The sequence below is a fragment of the Aptenodytes patagonicus genome, chromosome 3, assembly GCF_965638725.1.
Source record: "Aptenodytes patagonicus chromosome 3, bAptPat1.pri.cur, whole genome shotgun sequence".
NCBI lineage: Eukaryota > Metazoa > Chordata > Aves > Sphenisciformes > Spheniscidae > Aptenodytes > Aptenodytes patagonicus.
The window spans coordinates 53,097,364-53,116,542 of NC_134951.1; the positions used below are offsets into that span (position 1 = coordinate 53,097,364).

At 48.0% G+C, this 19,179-nt stretch overlaps 1 protein-coding gene across 1 annotated transcript in view; it reads right to left on the minus strand.

Annotated features, from left to right (window-relative positions):
* The window catches only part of SCML4 (Scm polycomb group protein like 4), a 46,859-nt gene extending 28,701 nt beyond the window's left edge, over window positions 1–18,158 (minus strand). The window contains exons 1-4 of the mRNA XM_076335464.1: window positions 18,003–18,158; window positions 9,757–9,886; window positions 6,964–7,164; window positions 3,760–3,954 (exon numbers count right to left, since the gene is read on the minus strand). Coding sequence (XP_076191579.1) covers window positions 3,760–3,954; window positions 6,964–7,164; window positions 9,757–9,886; window positions 18,003–18,158 — 682 coding nt within the window. The remainder of the gene's footprint in view (window positions 1–3,759; window positions 3,955–6,963; window positions 7,165–9,756; window positions 9,887–18,002) is intronic.
* Between the last annotated feature and the right edge of the window lie 1,021 nt (window positions 18,159–19,179).

The window sequence follows — 19,179 nt, forward strand, 5'->3', positions numbered from 1 at the left end:
CCTGCTTCTTCCATGCAAACTCTATCCCAACAGGCACCCTTGCAGACCCACCTGCGAGAAGAGCTCCTGCTGTCCTCCTAAAACTGGAGTTATTCCACTGGTGCCAACGGATCTGTTGAATACAGCCTGACATGATGAACAGGAATATTATGTACCTGCCCGGCTCTGGCTGAGTGCAGCATGAAGGGTGTGAGGCCGTCACGCCAGTTCCTCTGCTGCCCAGCCACAGACAGACAGCTCCTGAGCTGGGCACGAGGTGCCCTGGGGAAGAGGCAGCTTTTCCCCTCTCCAGAATTCCCCTTTTCAAGGGCTTTATGTGGCAGAGTTAATGTCTCCTTCCATGCCTTCGTTTGCACTCTGAGGCCAAGCAATAATCTTGTAGGTGGGTTTTCCAAACAGCTACCTGGCTGCACTGAAACCAGCCCCTGGCTCTCCAGCCTGCATCCTGGGGCCCACAGCGATGCAGACCGCAGGTTAGCTGGTGAAGCTGCTGAGCTCCCCCCCAGCCACCCCCAGGCCCATGGACAAGCTTCAGCAGAGCAACCCAGGTTTACCAAATTTGGTACACCAGGTCAGTGGTCAACAGGGTGCTGAAAGCGTCCTCAAAGCCTGTCTCACCATATTTCTGTTAATCTTTGGTGGAAGGAGAGTCCCCTTTTGGGGCTGCCAGCTCAGAGAGCTACCTGAGCACCCGGCTGCTCTGGAGACGGCACTGCTCATCACAGCCTCCCTCACTATGTGACCAGGTGGCTCCTCCATCACCTCTCCCGCATCCCCACTTCAACAGGGAAGCACCCAAATCTCTGCAGGTCATGCTGACCCACGCTACGGCTCTCTGCCTAGCAGGCCAGTGGCTATCACACCCCGGGGTAAGCAAGCTGGAGCCTGGTGGGGGAGTTTTAACCCTGTGTATAACCGCTGCCCTCAGCTATTTTACAGCTCGCATTCTCCACTGTACCACAGTGCTGCTGGTGATGGAGATATAAAATCCCCAAGAGCCACTGCCTCTTCCCCCATCCCACTCCCAGGCAGAGGAGAGGAGAGCCCAGGCCAGCACTAGCCCTGACTAGCCCAGACTGCCCAGCCCATGCTGCCTCCAGGGGGGCTATTAACTGCCCTCCAGCAGTGGGAGAGCGAGAGAAGAGAAGCCTTCTCTACATCCATGTCTCCTGCCCGGTCTGGGGCAAAAACAGTATTTTGCCCCTTCCTCAGTGGCTAGACAGAGCCAGTGGGAATGGTGTCAGGGACATCCGCATTGAAATTATGTAGGGAGGGAGATGCTCAGAGTGTAACAGCCGCTCTAAAAACTCCAGTTGTGCAGTTGCCTTCCATCACATTCAGCCTTGCCGTGCAAAAGTAAATGCAAATGTACATGCAAATTAAAATGCAAATGCAAACACAAATGCCAGGCCTCCTGGGCTGCACTCACTCAGTGCTACAAAAATCCCTTGACCTCTCAGAAACATTCAGGTTGCTGCAAATATCCTAGTCCAGAGGAAAAAAAAAAATTGCTTTTCAATCTGGGTTCCTGCCTTTCCTCCCCTATGTGTAAGAGTGGCAGATGGATTTCTTTGCACAAAAAGGCGATTTCTGCACTGTGTGCACAACCCACTCCCAGCTTTGGTGTGCAAAGCACACACTTAGGGTCTTCCTGGCAAACAAGCAATTCGTGGATCATAATTGTGGACATTAAAACACCTTTCTCTCAGCTGCCAGCATGTAGCTGCTATTAAACTGAATGCATGAGAGACAATGTGCTCCCCAAACACCCACAGTGTTGTTAATAAAAAAGAAGGAAAAATAATTTAAGTCAGGAGGAAGCCTGCAGGTGAAGCAGAGGTTCAGGGCCATAACTTTGCATCTTTCTTTTTTTCTAAACTAACTTTTGCAACGTCGGTAGTAGGGCCCCAGAGCTGCTTTCTGGCCACCGATTGCAGATGGGGGCTTGTCCTGGTTTTGTCAGGGATAGAGTTAATTTCCTTCCTAGTAGCTGGTACAGTGCTGTGTTTTGGATTTAGGATGAGAATAATGTTGATGATAACACACCAATGTTTTAGTTGTTGCTGAGCAGTGCTTACACTAGTCAAGGACTTGTCAGCTTCCCATGCTCTACCGACTGAGAAGGCTGGAGGTGCACAAGAAGCTGGGAGGGGGCACAGCCAGGACAGCTGACCCAAACTGGCCAAAGGGACATTCCATACCATGTGACGTCATGCTCAGTACATCAACTGGGGGAAAGCTGGCTGGGGGGGCCGCTGCTCGGGGACTGGCTGGGCATTGGTCGGCAGGTGGTAAGCAATTGTACTGTGCATCACTTGTTTAGTATATTATTATTATTATTTATTATTATTATTACATTATTATTATTGTTATTATTATTTTATTTCAATTATTAAACTGTTTTTATATCAAACCACAAATTTTTCTCACTTCTACTCTTCCAATTCTCTCCCCCATCCCATGGCGGGTGGGGGGGGAGGAGTGAGCAAGCGGCTGCGTGGTATTCAGTTGCCGACTGAGGTTAAACCACAACAGGGCTGCAGGCATGCCCCAGCTCCACAGGGGCTGCATGGGGCCAGCACCCCGTCCCAGCATGCTGGAGTATGGGCAAGAAGGGAGCCCAGGCATGCCATCCACCTGGGAGCGTGGTGCTGCTTGGGGCAGGTGCCTCCCTGTACCACCAACATCCTTGGGTGCATCTGCCCCACGCCACAGCCCCTCCAGCCTTCACCCCACATGGTCAAGCACTAAGGCAGGGTCCTTGCTTGGTGCCCACAGGCATTTTAAGCTAGGAGAAACGCTCCCACAAGTAGCAAAGCAAACCCCTTAGCAGTCATGACTCTCATTTAGGCTTAAACTCAGGGGTGGAGGTGACAGATCGGGATCCAGGCTGTGTGCTGCAGCTAATAACATTACCTTAGATTTATACTAATGGTATTGACCCAAAACTGCATTGCTGTGAGCGGCTCGCTCCCCTCACCCAGTAAAAGGTCCCCTCGAGTGAAGGCAGACCGTGCAGGGAATCCTTAAAACGAGCGGCATGCAAGTGGTGAAGCACACCGGTAATAAAGTGCTGGGGCAGTGCCAGGTCAGAGCATACCCGTTACGGCGGTGATTTCCTATTCATGCCACGGTGACACTGAAGTGTGGGCTGGGGTCCACACGCTCACCCGGCCTCCCACCTCTCGCTGCAGTCAGCGAGCCAAGGCAGTGCACGAGCAGAGGGATCTGAGGAGCAGGGACAGGCAACACTGCGGTGGGTCTGCAAGCAGAGGAGGCTTGGTAGTCAATGGGGATCCTTCAGTGTCTAATACTGTGGTTGAGTTGGATGGAGAAAGAAATTTCCCCTCTACCTTCCTGCCTGCCTGAAACTTGAAGGAACTTAATCCCTTTGAGGCTTCTACCCCAGGACCAGGTATGCTTCAGGAGGCCGAAAGTTATGGGAGAGAATTGACAGAAACAAGGACAATGGGATCATACGAGCCTCGTTTCCTTAGGAAAAAAGATAAAAGAAACAGAGATATAAAATAATAAAGAAATTATCCCTATCACTGCTGGGGCTCCTCAACACAGTGGTTCTCACCCAAAAGCATCCTCTATAGCCACTGGGAGAAATACTGCAAATCAGCCTGCTACCTCCCTCTGGAAAGGTCCCACAGAGACCTGCAGTCCTCTAGCATATACAGTACAGGACCAAAAAAAGACAGTCATTTCTTCAGCCCTATTAAATCTTGAGCCGAAGCTGATCAAGCAGCCTACCTGCCTCCATCCGTCTGTTTTCATACACCTCTGGGCTTTCCGACACAGCGTTGTACTGCTGGAAAGGCTGGTTGCTGAAGAGATTGTCACACAAGAGGCTGCGACAGAGCTTCTTCAGGAAGCGCAGGACGTACCCGATGCTGTTCACTACCAGCAGGCTCAGGAGATGCTGCTTCCCCTCAAAAGAAGCTGAAACTGGAAAGCAAGTAGGAGCAATTCAATACCTGGGGATGCACGGCAGGAGGAAGAATGAGAGCAGGGGAAAAGATTTCACACAAGTGTTTGTATGTCTTAAAATATTTTACATAGTTGCCCCACCTAAAGTACAAAACAAACTGGAGGAGCTTAAGGAGCTGAGGTGTGTGACCCAGATCACCTTCCCCCTGGAGCACTGAAAGATGCTGACTGGCATGGCCAGCAGTGCAAGGATTTCTAATGTATGCATCCAACTGAAAACTGTATTGTACGATTGGAAGGAAGCAATCGTGATACCCTGGTCTAGGGAAGGCGAAAGAAAGTGATCTGCCAATGACGGGCTATTAGGCTGACTTCAGCAATACCCAAGGTTTTAAAAGATAATGGGGAGACAAGAATTAAAGACATGGCTGTGAATGAATGAAAGGTACCAGGGTTGTACTAAAAAGAGGGCTACCAGCTTCATCATGGACCTTTATTTACTGATTTAATTGCATTTATAGGCAAGGGAAGATTGGCAGTTGTGGTCTACCCAGAATTCAGTAAAGTATGAGAAATCTTTCGTTAAACTGGAAATGATTGCATATGAAAGGTGGGTCAGGAGACGACAACAGGCTCTGCTGGCAGGAGACCCCAGGCATGGGAGAGGAACAGGCAGTGGTCCGTGCTGGCACAAAAAGATTTTGTTGATGCTGTAAGCTAGGAGGCATTATCAATGGAGAAGAGGACTGGGAGATTGCACAGAAAGGATTGGCTGATCTTGAGCTCTGCAATAATAAAAATGGGTGGAAAAAAATATTAGAAAGTACAGGGTAATCCATAATTTTTTTGAGGAGGCTCAACATGACCTGATGGGAGGAGAAATGATGGGACAGGCTCACCAGATGCTCATGAGCCACCAAGGTGACACAATGATGAAAAAAGATATATTTCAAGGAGGTATTGAACAAAGCATTTCCAGGACATGCTTTGTTCATCCAGGACATCCAGGACACTTCCAAGGGAGTGTCAATTCCACTATATAAAGTCCTGGTGAAACCTGAGCTGGACTGATGGGCACCATTCTGGTCATCCAGGCTCAAGAAACATGAATTCACACTTGAAAAGGTGCACAGGCAGGCCACATCAATGTTCAGGGAAGAGAAATTTTCCCTGTGGCACTGCAGCCATCACCATCTCTGCTATGTGGGGCTGTGGGAAGACTCTTGCACTTCTTTCACTAATCCAGTGATCTTCCTCACAATGCAGAGAGGACCTGAAAGAAACTGTGTATTTCAGCCTAGCAGGATGAGGACTGGTCTCTGGAAATACGTCTAAGATTGAACTCAAGGGTGAGAGCAGAGCAATTAAAATTCCTGGACAAAGATGTCAGGGAATATATTTAGTCAGGAATCAAAAAGGGCATAGGTCTCAGCCATGAGAGAGGTGGAGGGGTCACAACAGACCCACCAGGATCAATTGTAGCAGGACACATTCAGGTGTCAACAGGTTTGCAGGGAGGACTACATGATATGGCTGCCTGAACTCCACCACCTGGAAGGTTTTTTCCAGTCCTACAGCCTCCAGTCACTACTAACGAGTATAAATTGCAATGTTAGGCTTATAATCTTTGGGATAACTTCAGAGATTTCCTGCTGGCCTGAGCTGCTGTAAGGGCTCATGCTCCATAGCCGGTTGAGCATCTGTGAGCCAAGCCATGGGAAGATTGGAAAGCCCATGACAAAATCTGTCTGCGCTGCTGCTGGTCTGGCAGTGAGCTGCAATCTCAGAGCCACACGATGACTAGGAGGCCATTCACTCCTCCTCGATGATTAGAAGAGGCATGAAGTTGGGAACAATGTTGACCAGGTGCTTTTAGCTCAGGTACCTTAAGCCAAGCCAGCTCAGAGGAACTGAGACCAAGGGGTTTGGCAGGCTTGGTGCACAACGTGACTATCCTGCTTGTAATGAAAATCATATACACAGCACAGAACAAGGCAAAAATGAAGCTTTGCACTAAATTGCTTCAGTCTTGTGTTTCTGTGAACAAATCTGGATCATTCTTAGAGTATTTCTGATGTCCCTTAGGGAAGGCACACCTGTGATTAGAGAGAACTAGAGGAGAGGGATGAAGCAGGATTTATATGTTGCACAGGAGGCCAGAGCCTGGGCTCCCACACAAGAGGGTCCCCATGGCACAGCTGAGCTGCTGTGGTCCCTGCAAAACTGATTGGACTTGTGGTCCTTGGCTTCATGTTTGTGCCTGATTCATCCGCGGCAGCTCATTGGAGAGCATCGTTCCCATATCCCCATCATTGTTTCATTCCCACTGCATCCCCATGTGCCAAAACAATGTTGTACACAAAACTCTTGCTGTGACTAAAAGAAAAGTTCATGTTCAGTCTGAGAGCCAGGCCAGGGGATTCAGCGTGGGACATGGGAGACTCATCGGGACACAGTGAGAAGTGTCACTGCGGGAAGAATAGGAGCTCCTGGGAAGTTCCCTCTGATCTCTGATTCTCTCTGATATATTTGTGTAGTCCTGCTGTATGGCAATTGCCGCGGGACTTTTGCAATTCCTACAGCTGAGAGCAGATTTGTCTCATGAACTGCAGGCGGAGGACACACCAGCAGCGGAACTCTCTGCGAGTTTTCCTTTAGAGCAACAAGTGGCGGCAACACGTAGCAAGATGCAGGCTTGCAATGCTGCTCATCCTTGTACAGCTGCATGAAAAGCTCAGCTCACAGGCCTGGCCTCAGCACTGTTTCAAGGAGCGGCAAGCACGGGACTCTGGAGCTAGCCCTATTCCTCCCCTGAACCACCACTGCAATGCTCTTTGCCGATAGACTTTCATCTGACACCTGGGCAATTCCTGCAGCAGCTCATTTTACAAAGGGGTAAGCGATGTTTAAAGCTGGTTGTTATCCTGCTGATGTGAATGAGACTGCTAGGACAGTCAGCACTGGGGATCAGGTTAAGATTTCAAGCACTTCCCAATTGGCCACAAACCCTTTACAGAAATGCTTTACCTGACACCATCTCGCCTCCATAGCCCTGCTTGATGAGCGAGAAGACAGCCTTTTGCTGGAGCGCGCAGTCGATGCAGGCCTGAACAGCCTGCTGCAGGGCTGCGGACGGTCTCTCGGGCCCAAAGTGCTCTGGGAGCTGCTGCACTTTTTTTCTGTCGAGGTATGGCCCCAGGTTCGCTTGTTTGTTGACGTAAATGCAGACTGCAGACACAAAATCCCAACAAGGTTATTACAAAATGGCCCAGAGAGCATCCTAGCAAATGCTAGCTTTATACTTTTCTATTTCATGAGCTCTTCCATTCATTGGTGAATTGCTGCCATTTGCGATGGCACAGCCAGGCTTCCTTGCACTGATCACCCATTGCCTATGTGAAGTGAGCTGAGTTGGGGCCTTTTCTTGGTGTCACAGGTGAGGGTAAGCTACATGCAACTCAAGAAGCTCCTGGAAGCCCCCCTGTGTGTGCCTGGGGTCCGCTCTCTTGCAGGCTACCTTGTACATCCAGCTGGTGACCAGAAAAAATGCCCAGGGAGTGCAGGACAGTGACTAGCAGAGGTGACCTTACAGCAATGGGTAAACTCCAGCCTGAGGTGGTTTTGTTTGTTTGTTTATTTTCTCTGTGTGTTTTTAGACTAGTTCATTGAGAGGCCTCTGAGAAGCACTGTTCTGAGCTGAGTTTTGGGAGACTTTGGTTCCTTGCTGCTTCTGACCTTAATCCAGCTGGAATTTCTGGAAGGTTATGCTGCGGTGAGCTGCACAGTGCAATGCCAGAGACTCTGGTCTTTGGGAGCTTCCTGACCCCCATGTCCAATCCAGCACTCTGCAAACTGCATCGCCTCAGGGAAACTGTACATCACGCGCAGTGCTAAATCCTCATTTGGGACCACAGCCACATGACTGTGCCGCACAGGGTGTCTGCGAGGGATGCCCCAGCCTCTCCGCAGCCAAGCCCTGCATGCCTCCTCTCATACAGTATTGCCTGCGAAGGCAGTTTTTCTACATGCCATCAGGCCTGCTGGCAATAGCCAAAAAAATCAGTGTTCTCCTCTCGCTAGTGTGAACTTATTTTAAGCTTGGCTGAGGCTAACTGCATCTCAGAGGAAGCAGAGATAACGCTGTGGTAACTAAGGGCGACTAAGACACAGCCTAAAGTCAGAATAAAGTGAGACATATTATAATAGCTGGCTGAGTGTGCTCGAGCTGTCATCTCTCAGACAATATAACATTATCCTCTGACAGAAATCAGATATGTGACAAAAAAAACATCAAGCGGAGTGGAAGACGTGGTGACAGCTGTGTAAAGTTGGAAATAATTTACAGTTTGCATCACTGTAATGAAAATCTAGTGTGACTGTCACAGTGCACTCTGCTACCCCACCTCTCACTGAAGAGCAGAAGGGGCTCAAGCAGTATATCCTGGGTAAAGAGGAGGATAATAGCAATCATACTTATCATTACATAGCACTTTACATCTTCCAAGTGCCAAACAAACAAAGGGATAACGCACCAAAAGACAGCAGCAGCATGCATGAATTGCAGGGGGCTGTCGGGGTGCAGCTTTCCCGGTGTGCCACCGTGCCAAACCTCAACAAATCTGCAGGATGTAGCTTCTGCCATGACAAGCCACCAGTTTTGTCTGGGGCTTGGCTGCGGGAGGGACTCTGCAGCCTGCAGGCAGTGTGCTGGGTCCCTCGCTGGGGAGCGGGAGCCCCTACGGTCCTTTCACTGCAGATAGGGAGATAAAAGTTGGCTTGAGCCTGTCTCTACCTCCTGCAAACCCTGCTCTGGTGGGACCCTACACGCACCCTTGGGACGGTGCTGGGAGATAAGATGCTGGGAGCACAGGGATGGGCAGACGGAGGTGCGGGTCGCCGCATCTGCAGAGCCCAAATGACCTACGGAGCCTCTGCCTCTGTGGCCACCCTGGCAATCTGGTGGGGCTGGTGGACTGTGCCTCCCTGTCCCCCTCTGAAAGCAGCACCAGGCACACCTCTCAGGACAGCGCTATGAAACGCCACTCGGCTGATGTTTGCCAAGCACTTTGCAGTCTTTGCATGTGAAGGGATAAATGAGAATAAAATATATTATTATTGTCATCATCGCTACGTTTAGTATCATTCTGCTACCAGAGCAGATGGAAAACTTCTCCTCTGTGCATCCCAGCTAAGAAATAATGGGATTTATGTGTTGTGTTTAGATTCTAATGTTATCTAATCCATTTCTCTGCTGAAATCTCAGGGTAAATCAACTGTCTTCTTGATTTTCTTCTCATTTACATCAGTTTAAAAGCATTGACCTATGTTTCTTCTAGTAATATAAGCAAAAAAAAAGAATAAGGTTATGTTTTCCCTGGCTACAGTCAGAAATGACCAGGTCTGCTGTTGCTATAAGGCATTGGGTTTTACGTGCTGGCTAACCCTGCCTACAGTCAGACCATGGCTCCTCCGTCCTTCTTCTCCCCACAGCTGTAACAGATGCTTCATGTTCATACTGGGGTTTAGTCTGGTCATCGCAACACATTTGACAGGGTAAGTGTTGGGTATAAAATGGTAGCATCCATGGGATGTTGATGTCCACATTTAAAGAGGAATGGATCTGAGGTCTCCACTAAACTTGACACATGGCAGTCAAAATATAGTCTTGCAGGACATCTGTTCTTTTTGTCACTGGCCATCAGTCTAATCTGCAAACACCCCATTTTCATGAGCTCTGCCTGTTCTGGAAAGCGCAGCATCTGGCTGTCAACCCATGGTTCCTGCTCACCCCTTGGCCAAGGAGCACTTGAGGCTGGGTACCTGTGAGAGCCTGTGGGGTGGCCGAGTTGGGTATCGTAGCTGCATCCTGGGGGATTGAACTAATATCCGGCTCTGGTGTGCTTCTCGGCGGGGAGATTGCTAAGGGAGTCATCAGGACACGAGACTTCAGCTGCAAAAAACAACCGGTTGGGCAATCAAAATATACACAAGATATTCCAGTTTTATTCCGTATATGTCACTCCCCATGAACTCCCACTCATTAGCAATCTGCTATTGCATCACTTTCTCCAGGCCAGGAACATCCGTTCTGCTCCTGGGAGGATACTGGAACCTGAAGCCTGACTGATTTGTAGCAGACAGCAACACCTTAAGTTATGGGATGCAAATATTATGCCACCCACCGGGTAGTTACTTACACCTGAGCAAATTTGGTGTAACACTCTAACAAATCAGCACAATGGCATTTTACAACCCATTTCATGTGGGTATAAACAATTCTCTGCAACTCAGAAACACAGGGTCTTTAACTACATCATAATTTCGGGCCAAATTCTGCTCTTGGTTACAGGGGTGTAAATCTTGTGTAAATCCAGTGGCACCAAGAGGCTACTTTGTGCTGACACCTGTGTAAATAAGCTCAGACCGTGGTCCATAGTGTGTTATTTCCAGATAGTAAATACAAACTGCTGCACTGTTGCACCCAGTAATCTTCGTGACCTGCAGCCCGGCTTGGAGAAGTGAAACACGATGGGAATTTATGGTGCAATATCACTACATCTTTACACTGCCAGTACCTGGCAATGTCTCACCAGTCAAGTGATGATCAGGTCCTCATAATTACAAAGGGCTGAGGTGATGGATGTGACCTGAAAGTGCCACTCTTGCTTTTCCTTTCGCTGCAAAGGGAAGCGGGGGGAAAGCAAAGAGCCAGGCACACAGCTGCCTGGTTTATATATTTATATATACTACACCGAGCTGTTCTTCTGGCAGGTGATTTCTTTGTTGTTGTTTTTCAGTGGCCAAAAGTAAAAATGCTATAAGTGACAAGCATAAGATTGAAAAGGAGTTTTTAGACCTGTTAAATTTGCAGAGTATTGCTTCTCTCAGAGCTTACACCCAAGCTGGAAATAATGTACAAAGTATATTGTAGGTAGAAATGAAGCCAGACCACTAGCTACAAACACAAACCTTGAGCAAGTCCTGGTGGAAAGCAGAGGTCATTTTGGATAAAGATTCATGTTGTCCGTGATTATGATTACAACTGTCTAAAATAATGGTCACTGTTTCAGTGTAATGGTAGAAACAGAAAGCTGGGGAAGGGAGAGGGAAAGCTGTTGGACTTAGTGCCACCCAAGTGAGTCTTTTATCATTAAATCTTTGGGAGTTTGGATCATTCCCCAGTTACTGGATTATCCCAGCAAGGGCTTCACTAAGAGAGAATTCAAGGTCTCTCTTGCTTTCAGTAGCACGGTAGCCTGTGCTGGGATGGTACCCATCAAAACAAACAAAAAGGCCATCTTTGTTGAGATGCCTGCCAGATCTCCACCAAGCCCTTCCTGAGCTTGCTCCTTTACGCAACCTAGAGTTTCCCTCGGAGCAGTCTCTGTGGAAAGATGGGCATGATAAGCCCAGGTGGAAATAAAAGCTGGCTCCTCATCCAGGCACCATCCCCTGCAGGGCTCTGTTTGGTGCCTGGGGCAGAGGCTGTATCCCACCTCTCTCAGAAGTGCCAGGCACCACCTCCACATGGTGCCACTGGTTCCCCTCCCCTGGGGCGGGCTAAATCCCTTTGGATGTAGCCTGAACAAGGGAGAAAATGTTCAATAAGTGAATCTAAGACGAGCTATGGATTTCACCTCCTGCTGTATGGCAGCCGTAGGGGACTAGGGACCCTGAGCTGGCCCCTGCCTAATGCCAGTCCTCACCTGCTTCTGTTGTCCTGTTTTTATAGGGTTGTCTTGCCTTCGGATCAGGGTCAGGAGAGACCAGCAGCAAAGTGTTGTCAGTTTGTTTTCCCAGCAATTAAAATAAATGGGAGGAAAACACTGTTTCAAAAATCAAGGTCCTGATCCAGTTTGGGGTTCATCCCATGTGGGAAGGTGAGAAGCAGCAAGGTTTGGTTTTGTTCTGTAGCAACATGTCAATGAATCACTTTTCTATGCTGATGTGGGCTGGTACTGTGAAACTTTGGGTAGCCCTTATGCTAGGCTTCTGGGCTCACTTTTGATCATACGTACATATGCATATATAATAAATGCATATATACATATGTGTGTTTGTACATAGTATACACAGATATGCAGGTATATACATTTATACAGAGATGTACATATATACTTGTATATATATTTATGTATACATATATATAGAATCATAGAATCATTTAGGTTGGAAAAGACCTTTAAGATCATTGAGTCCAACTGTGAAGCTAACACTGCCAAGTCCACCACTAAACCATGTCCCTAAGCACGACATCTACACGTCTTTTAAATACCTCCAGGGATGGGGACTCAACCACTTCCCTGGGCAGCCTGTGCCAATGTTTAACCACTCTTTCAGTAAAGAAATTTTTCCTCACGTCCAATCTAAACCTCCCCTGGCGCAACTTGAGGCCATTTCCTCTTGTCCTATATAAATATATATATATGCTCTCACGCATGCACACATCCATATAGACACTATTTTGGAGACAGCACATCTAATAACTTCTGTTTCACTTGCGTGTTGGCTCCTTATTCCCCTTACTGGCTCACAGCTCAGTGGTCCCAAACACAGGCACACGAGTCCCCTCTCCAGCCCTTAAGCCTCATGCACCATCTTAGTGTGTGCTGCCTCACCAGCACCATCAGCCTGCTGGAGGTGGAGGTGGGACAGTGCCCGGTAGACCTCTTTCTCCACCTGTTCTCCAGCTCTTGGAGGCCCAGGCAGGCTTATGTTCAAGAGCAAATAAACAGAGGGCAAGACTTGTGTAAACTGTCCAGCTTGGAAGCCTCTTCTTGGCAGTTTGCTGTTTTAGCAAACAGTTAACTGCAAAATTAATTGCGACAGTATGTGCTCTACAGCCTCTGGATACAGATAAATGCCATTTTATTAGGGGTAGCAGAGAACGTGCCTTCATTAGATCAAAATAAAACAATGCCTGATTACAGGAGACAGTACACTAGCAAACATAGCTTAAATACCTTCTGGACACTGAAACGCTGAGTAGTCCCTGAATATCACTAAGCGTAGATCTCCAAGTATTTAATTTAAAGATGTCTTTTCTTGGACTGATCCTTCTCTATCAAAAAGCCAACCCAACCAACCAGCTGATTGAGAGCTTGGCAGTAGAGACCACATATGCATAAAAGTGAAAAAAAGCGGTGAAGAAGAGAGAAAGAGAGAGAGAAAAGGAGACAGAGCAAATCTGTCAGAGCACTTTGGGAAATCCTTGCGGTAAGGCATTTGAATCAGCTTTTGAATATCAAATATCGTAAGTTTTAATATGCACAGCACGAGATATAAAAGGCAATGGTTGCTTTAAAATAAGATGTACAACCAGCCCCCCCGGTCTTATGGACCTTCTGCCATGGAAAAGAGATCAGAGAAAGCTGATCAGAGATTTAGGGAAGAAAATAAGTGTGTCTACTTTGCCAAAGTCACAGTGCATTAGATGCAGAGAGAACTTTGGCTTTCATGCTGTTGATGCCAGCTGCAGGCTTATTTGAGTATGCAGTGGCCCCGGACGGGGAGGACCCTGTTGAGTCCTGGAGTTTCTGTTACGATCTGCACACCCTTTCGGAGCAGTCAGGATTCATCTAGCTGATACTTGTGTTATCCCACACCAAAAAAAAGTGAAAGAAGGGGAAGAACATTTCCCAGATAGCTTTTTCTTCTTCTGAACAAGTTCTCTGCCAGCTTGTATAGTAAAATACACAGGAAAGAAACAAGATGAACCAAGAGGCAAACTTTCCCTGTACTTTTCTTAAACCACTTAGACCATAGGTCCTCATCTTTATGGCTCCTAGTTCCCCTGTACTAGTTGTCCCTTGTCCTGACAAAACATCTGCTAGAAAAGGCTGGGGTTCACCCCGTCCCTGCAGGCCTGTGTCCTTCCAGCCAGGAGGGCAGAGGCATCTCCTGGCCACAAGAGCTTTTGCTGCTGGAGAGAAAACTGCCTCCAGCCCCCGAAGATGTGCACACAGATGCGCACCAAGGTGAGTGCCTGGGCCAGCCTGGTCCTGCCGTGTGGGCTTCCGATGGCTGGGTAGAAAGGTGCCATTAAACCTGCACCAGGGAAGCACAGAGCTTCCAAGTACATGTTTTGGGGTCCTTGACTATACCTCACACTCTCTGTGCATTTGGCTGTGGGTGAGGAGGCTCAGCATGAGGCAAATCAGGGCTCAGCTCAGTCACCGGGGCAGAGAGGGTTCAGCACTGTGCTGGCAAAGGCAAAACACAGTCCAAGGTCTTTCCCACCTTTTCTTCTTGTGTCATGCAATACCTTTCTTCTGCAAAGCAAATGATGCAGGGGAGTCTGCATGCAGCCTCCTACATCCCCTAAGTGTTTTGCAGTGAATGAGGCAGGTAACCTTAAGAGGAGTGTATGCAACCTTGAAATCCAAGGCTATATCACAGGACAAGTGAATAATCAGGGCACTTTAAGCTTGTCTGTGTAATCTCGGTCCTGGTGTGTCCGAATCCTGACTGCTTATTTGTCATCATTAATAGTGACTTCTAGGGCAGCAGGGGAACCTATGCCCTGTAATGGAAATTGTCACTCCACGCGCCGTCCTGCGCAGGGCAACTCTTTGCTGCCCACCCCACCTGGCAGGAGCTTGCAAGGTCCTGGCTGACTGCTCGCCCCGGGCTGGGGCCAACTCCCCAGGCAGGAGCTGCTGCGGTGGCACGGGGAGACAAACTGCCCTCGGGCTGCTCGGATGGGGCCATCGTTTTGTTGCCCTCTGGGAGGGATGTGGTGGTCTTCGCTGCAGCACTGCCCCACGCGTGCGTTGCTCCGATGTCCTCTAAGACCGTGAATCCCCCCACGATGCTAACACAGCCTTCCCTCGTACGGGGTTTCCGGGTGGCTTTTCGGGGCTGCCCCTCACTTACAGCCAGAGAAATAAAACTGATCCATCTATTAACCACCCCCCAGCTGCCAGAATAGACTTTTTCCTAATGAGATTCAAACAGTCAGAAAGAATATTGTGTTTAGGGAAAATGTTGCATTTTATGGCAAATAATAGCTTCACATCAGGTACAAAACAGCTTTTGGAAAAACAGCTGATGAAATTTTATAACTAAAGCTGTGAAAAAATAAACAGGATAGTGAGGAAAAGGACTGCTTGGTGGTGAAGCGTGATGAAATGTCATTTTAAGAAGACACAGATATTTGCTTTAATATCAATGAAAACAGGCAATGGGTCATCTGGCTATAAAGAGCATGTGATTAGAAATGTCTGTTATTCACATCTCGGTCAAAATAAATTTAAATCTAGGCTGTAAATTCCTAGTTTGCTAAAAATTCAGAAGTATTTTTCCATCTGTTCTGTAATAATTCAGCTATCTGGTTGCTATAAAGAATTTGGTCGTCTGCCATTTGGGCAGGGAGTCATTTTTTAAAATGCGTTTAAGTCTCATGGTATCTGAAAGTCATGCAATTAGCGAGCTAATTAAATCAAGCTAGAGTTCCCCATCAAAAAATGTAATCTTTGACACGCACTGGGGAAGTGTTTGTGATGGGGAGAGGGGTTCACTTCAGCTGAGCGCACAGCGTATAAAGGCGCCTCACAGAAAATGTTGCTTTGGTGTACGAATCCTATAGGGCAAATAAACAGCGCCAGGCCAGATGCCTCGGATGCTACAGCTCACGAGTGTCAGCTCCAGAAACTTAAGCCATCAGTTATAAAAGGATGTCTTTTTAGTCACCATCACTCACTGAGAAATAACATCGTCCCAGATTCACCGCCGCAGGAGGGATGCCGTCGCCTCCACGCTAAGTCCCTGGGGATGGGGAGGAGGCATGTGTGGTACCCAACAGGTACCACACAGGAGGAAAAACTTCCCTTTGGAAGAGGAAGGGGCAACAGCAATCAACTGCCTGGCCACCTAGGTCCGAAGTGCAATGTTACCGCAGCATTTTAGAAAATTTAAGTTTCCCTTTTCACTTCTCCCGCTTAGAAATATGTGGTGGTCAGTGAAAGGCTTTTTCACAGGTGGATGGGTGCATTTGGGGTGGGACAAAACATACTCCCCAGCAATTTTTTTTTTTTTTTTAAATTTACAAATCAAATGTGAATGCGGAATAAAAAATGGGGGTCAGCAAGACAAGCAGGGGCAGAAGGGCTGAGGTCTGCTGAAACTCCACATACAAGGTCATTGTGGTATTTGGCAAATCACTTAATCATCTCAGGGACTCAATTTCACCACATCTCCGAAGTATTATTATCCCAGACTTGGGATGGTTTTGATCTAAAGAGCCTATAAGTGACCCAGCATTACTGATAATATTTTAAATTATTGGTAATAACCAGTAACTCAAGTAAAACAATTCAGATGTTTCTGTCCCAGAGTTTTAACCTAATACTGAAGTGAAAAACAGTAAGTATTTCCATTTTCCACATTTTACAAAACACTAGAGTAGTTGCCCCAGTCTTAGCTCGGACACGCAGCTCTATTTTGGACTACCGCTGTAAGATTCTGTGGTAATCCCAAGAGAGACACCTGAGCCTGCTGTCAGGTTGGCTCTGCCTGGCCACTGCTGTTATATCATTCACGTTACCAAAGTTAAGGCTTTTCAGAAGAAATGGGAAACTGCAGCTGGAACTGTTTCTTAGCCGTGCGAGGTCTGTTTTCAGCACATGCTGAAACACACTTCAGAATGTGCCTTCACAGCAGAGAAGGGTACAGATGAAGTAGGGAGAGCATGGAGAGACACGGGAGAAGGCAGAAGATGAGGAGAAAGCATTAAGGGCTGAGGTACTGATGGCTACTGCAGTAGGTGTTGCACAGGGGGAAGCAGAGGAGCAGGGGATTCCGGAAATGGGATGCAGAGGGGTGGCGAGGAGGACTTGCCTGGAAAAGAGAGAGGAAGGAGGATGGAGGTTGGAGGATGGGAGGAAGAAGAAGGTCTGGCAGGAGGTGAAAAGGAGGGAAGGGCAACGATAAGGGTAGCCTGCTCTAGATAAAGCCCAAACCCAAGGAGCTGAGACATTTGGTCCAGGTGCCCGGAGCTTGGCCGGCAGCACTGCTGCCTCCCCTGAACCGGGAGAGACCCAGGGAAGAACTGGGCAACACCTGGGGCGGAGCCCTTTTCCAGGGAAGGCTGGGACAGGCCCTGTGCATGCACCCCTCATGTTACTCACTTTTCTGTTTTGACATCAGGAACTTAAGCAGCTATTATTTTCTAACAGTCAGCAGTTTGCCCTCCTTGTGTAACAGACTGCATGTCTGTACCCATTCCCATTAAAAACAAGGAACATGCACAGCAAACATGTACAGTGCCCCTAGCTGGCTGTGGCCAGAGATGGAGAGAGTAACAGAGCAATCTACTGACAAGACGACCCCTCACTACAGTGTAGCTCATTTTCACTCCCCAGAACAAATTCCCCTCCCCTCAGCATTGCAGTCCTGTTTTTGCCTGGTCTGAGGTGCAAAGGTGGCCCTGCTCCTGCCGGTGCTGAGCCCACCAGGGAGGGACACAGTGGGAGAGCCCCAGCCCACCGGCAGCCTGTGAAGGGCTGAAGGCGCTCAGGGTTTCTTTATTTCTTTAGCCCTGCCTCCCCACCTGGGTCGCATTGAGAGCTGGGCATGATTTTCCCCCAAAGTGAGCAGACAAATAATCAAAACCGCCTTTCCTTCAGTAAGTGAAATCTCATTACTTTCTAAAACGTCCCTTTTTTTTCCTTTGGAAATTAGGTTTATTTTCTCCTTTTATTCCCACTCCCCCATATTCCTTTCCTTTTCCTTACATTTTGTTTCATTTCTAATCACTGTTAGTGAGAGCGAAGAAAAAAGTGACAAATGAGAGAGAAGGTGCGCAGCCATCTCACACAACATTGTGGGAGACAAGTTATTTTCAAACAACACAAATTAAAAGAACTGTAAACTTTAAAAAAATATATTCCCTCTATTTTTCACTAGCTCAGGAAGAAGAGAAAACGGCTTCTCTTGCTTTTCTTGCATTGCTCTGCCTGATGCTTGCACAACTTTGCCTCCGTTCCTGCATTTCACCTGAAATTCTAGGAGAAAATGTATTAAATCCAGCAGGAGGTAGAGAAAGAGCGTGAAAAACACGTGTCTACCTTGTACCCGGGTTTTCTCCCTCTCTTCTTTGGGATCTTCACGACCGGCAAAGCACCGGCTGGTGCCGAGTAGAGGTTGTGAACGGCCATTTTGATGGGCGCCGGCTGGAGCGGGGGCCGCCCTCGCTTCCTCCCCGCCATTCTGGGGGACTGCATCTCCCCGGGGGCCAGGCTGGGGGTCGGGCACGGCAAGTGGCTCATCTGCCCCCGGGCTGCTGGTCAACCAGAAGGGAGAGAAAGAAAGAAAGAAAAAGAACTTTTTATTTATTTTTGATTTTAGGTTTTTCATCCAAATGCAGCGCAGTAGCACGTTTTCTCATGCTCTCATTTTCTCTGTTGCTGTCGATCATAAAGCAGCAACAAATACGCCGCAGATGTGCACTCCTGAGTGGGATTCACCTGACCACAGCTGCCTGGGCTTCTTCAAAGCAGGACAAAACCCTCACCATGCCTGTTTCTCTCCGCTGACCATGAATACAGTACAGCTGGCTCAGGTGGCAAGGTCTCTATTGCAGACGTCTAATAGGTGAACCCCACAACGGCCACCTTAACCCTGCATCCTGCAGATAAGTGTGATGAAGGCACCTAATGGGCTTGCACCCATCAGTGCCTGCTTTCAGAGAGGTTTGGAGTAGCTGACCTCCTGAGGTCCCTGCCAACCTGATTTTTTTCCCGGATTCTGTGGTTCTGCAAATCCTCCCTCACCTCGGAAGTGCTACCGATACCAAAATGGGCTTCCCTCCACTTCATACACAGCAGTCCTGAGCGAGGAGGCAGAACTGGACCACGAGGCTGCCGGCACAAGGTAGCCACATTAGAGGAGAATTGCCAAACATTTACTCTGCAATTTTATAGCATCTGTTACCATGCATGTTAGTAGTGGGCTTTTGGATGTACTCCATCAAAAGCTGTTATTTCGCCACAACTCCATGCAGCTGATTAAGTTGAGCAGGGGTAATGGAGTGGAATCTGATCCATTTTCCTCTGTCCAGGTTTTAATAAAGAAAACAAATATACAACCATACACAGAGTATCAAGGGAATATACAGCATTCTTCACAGCTTCTGGTAAGGGTCACGTGCTAACAAAGGTCAATGAAAAAAACAACAACTGCAGAAACACGTTTTCAAATGTTGGTTTGTCCAGGCATCTGCTTTCCTGCACGTGGGCAGAATAC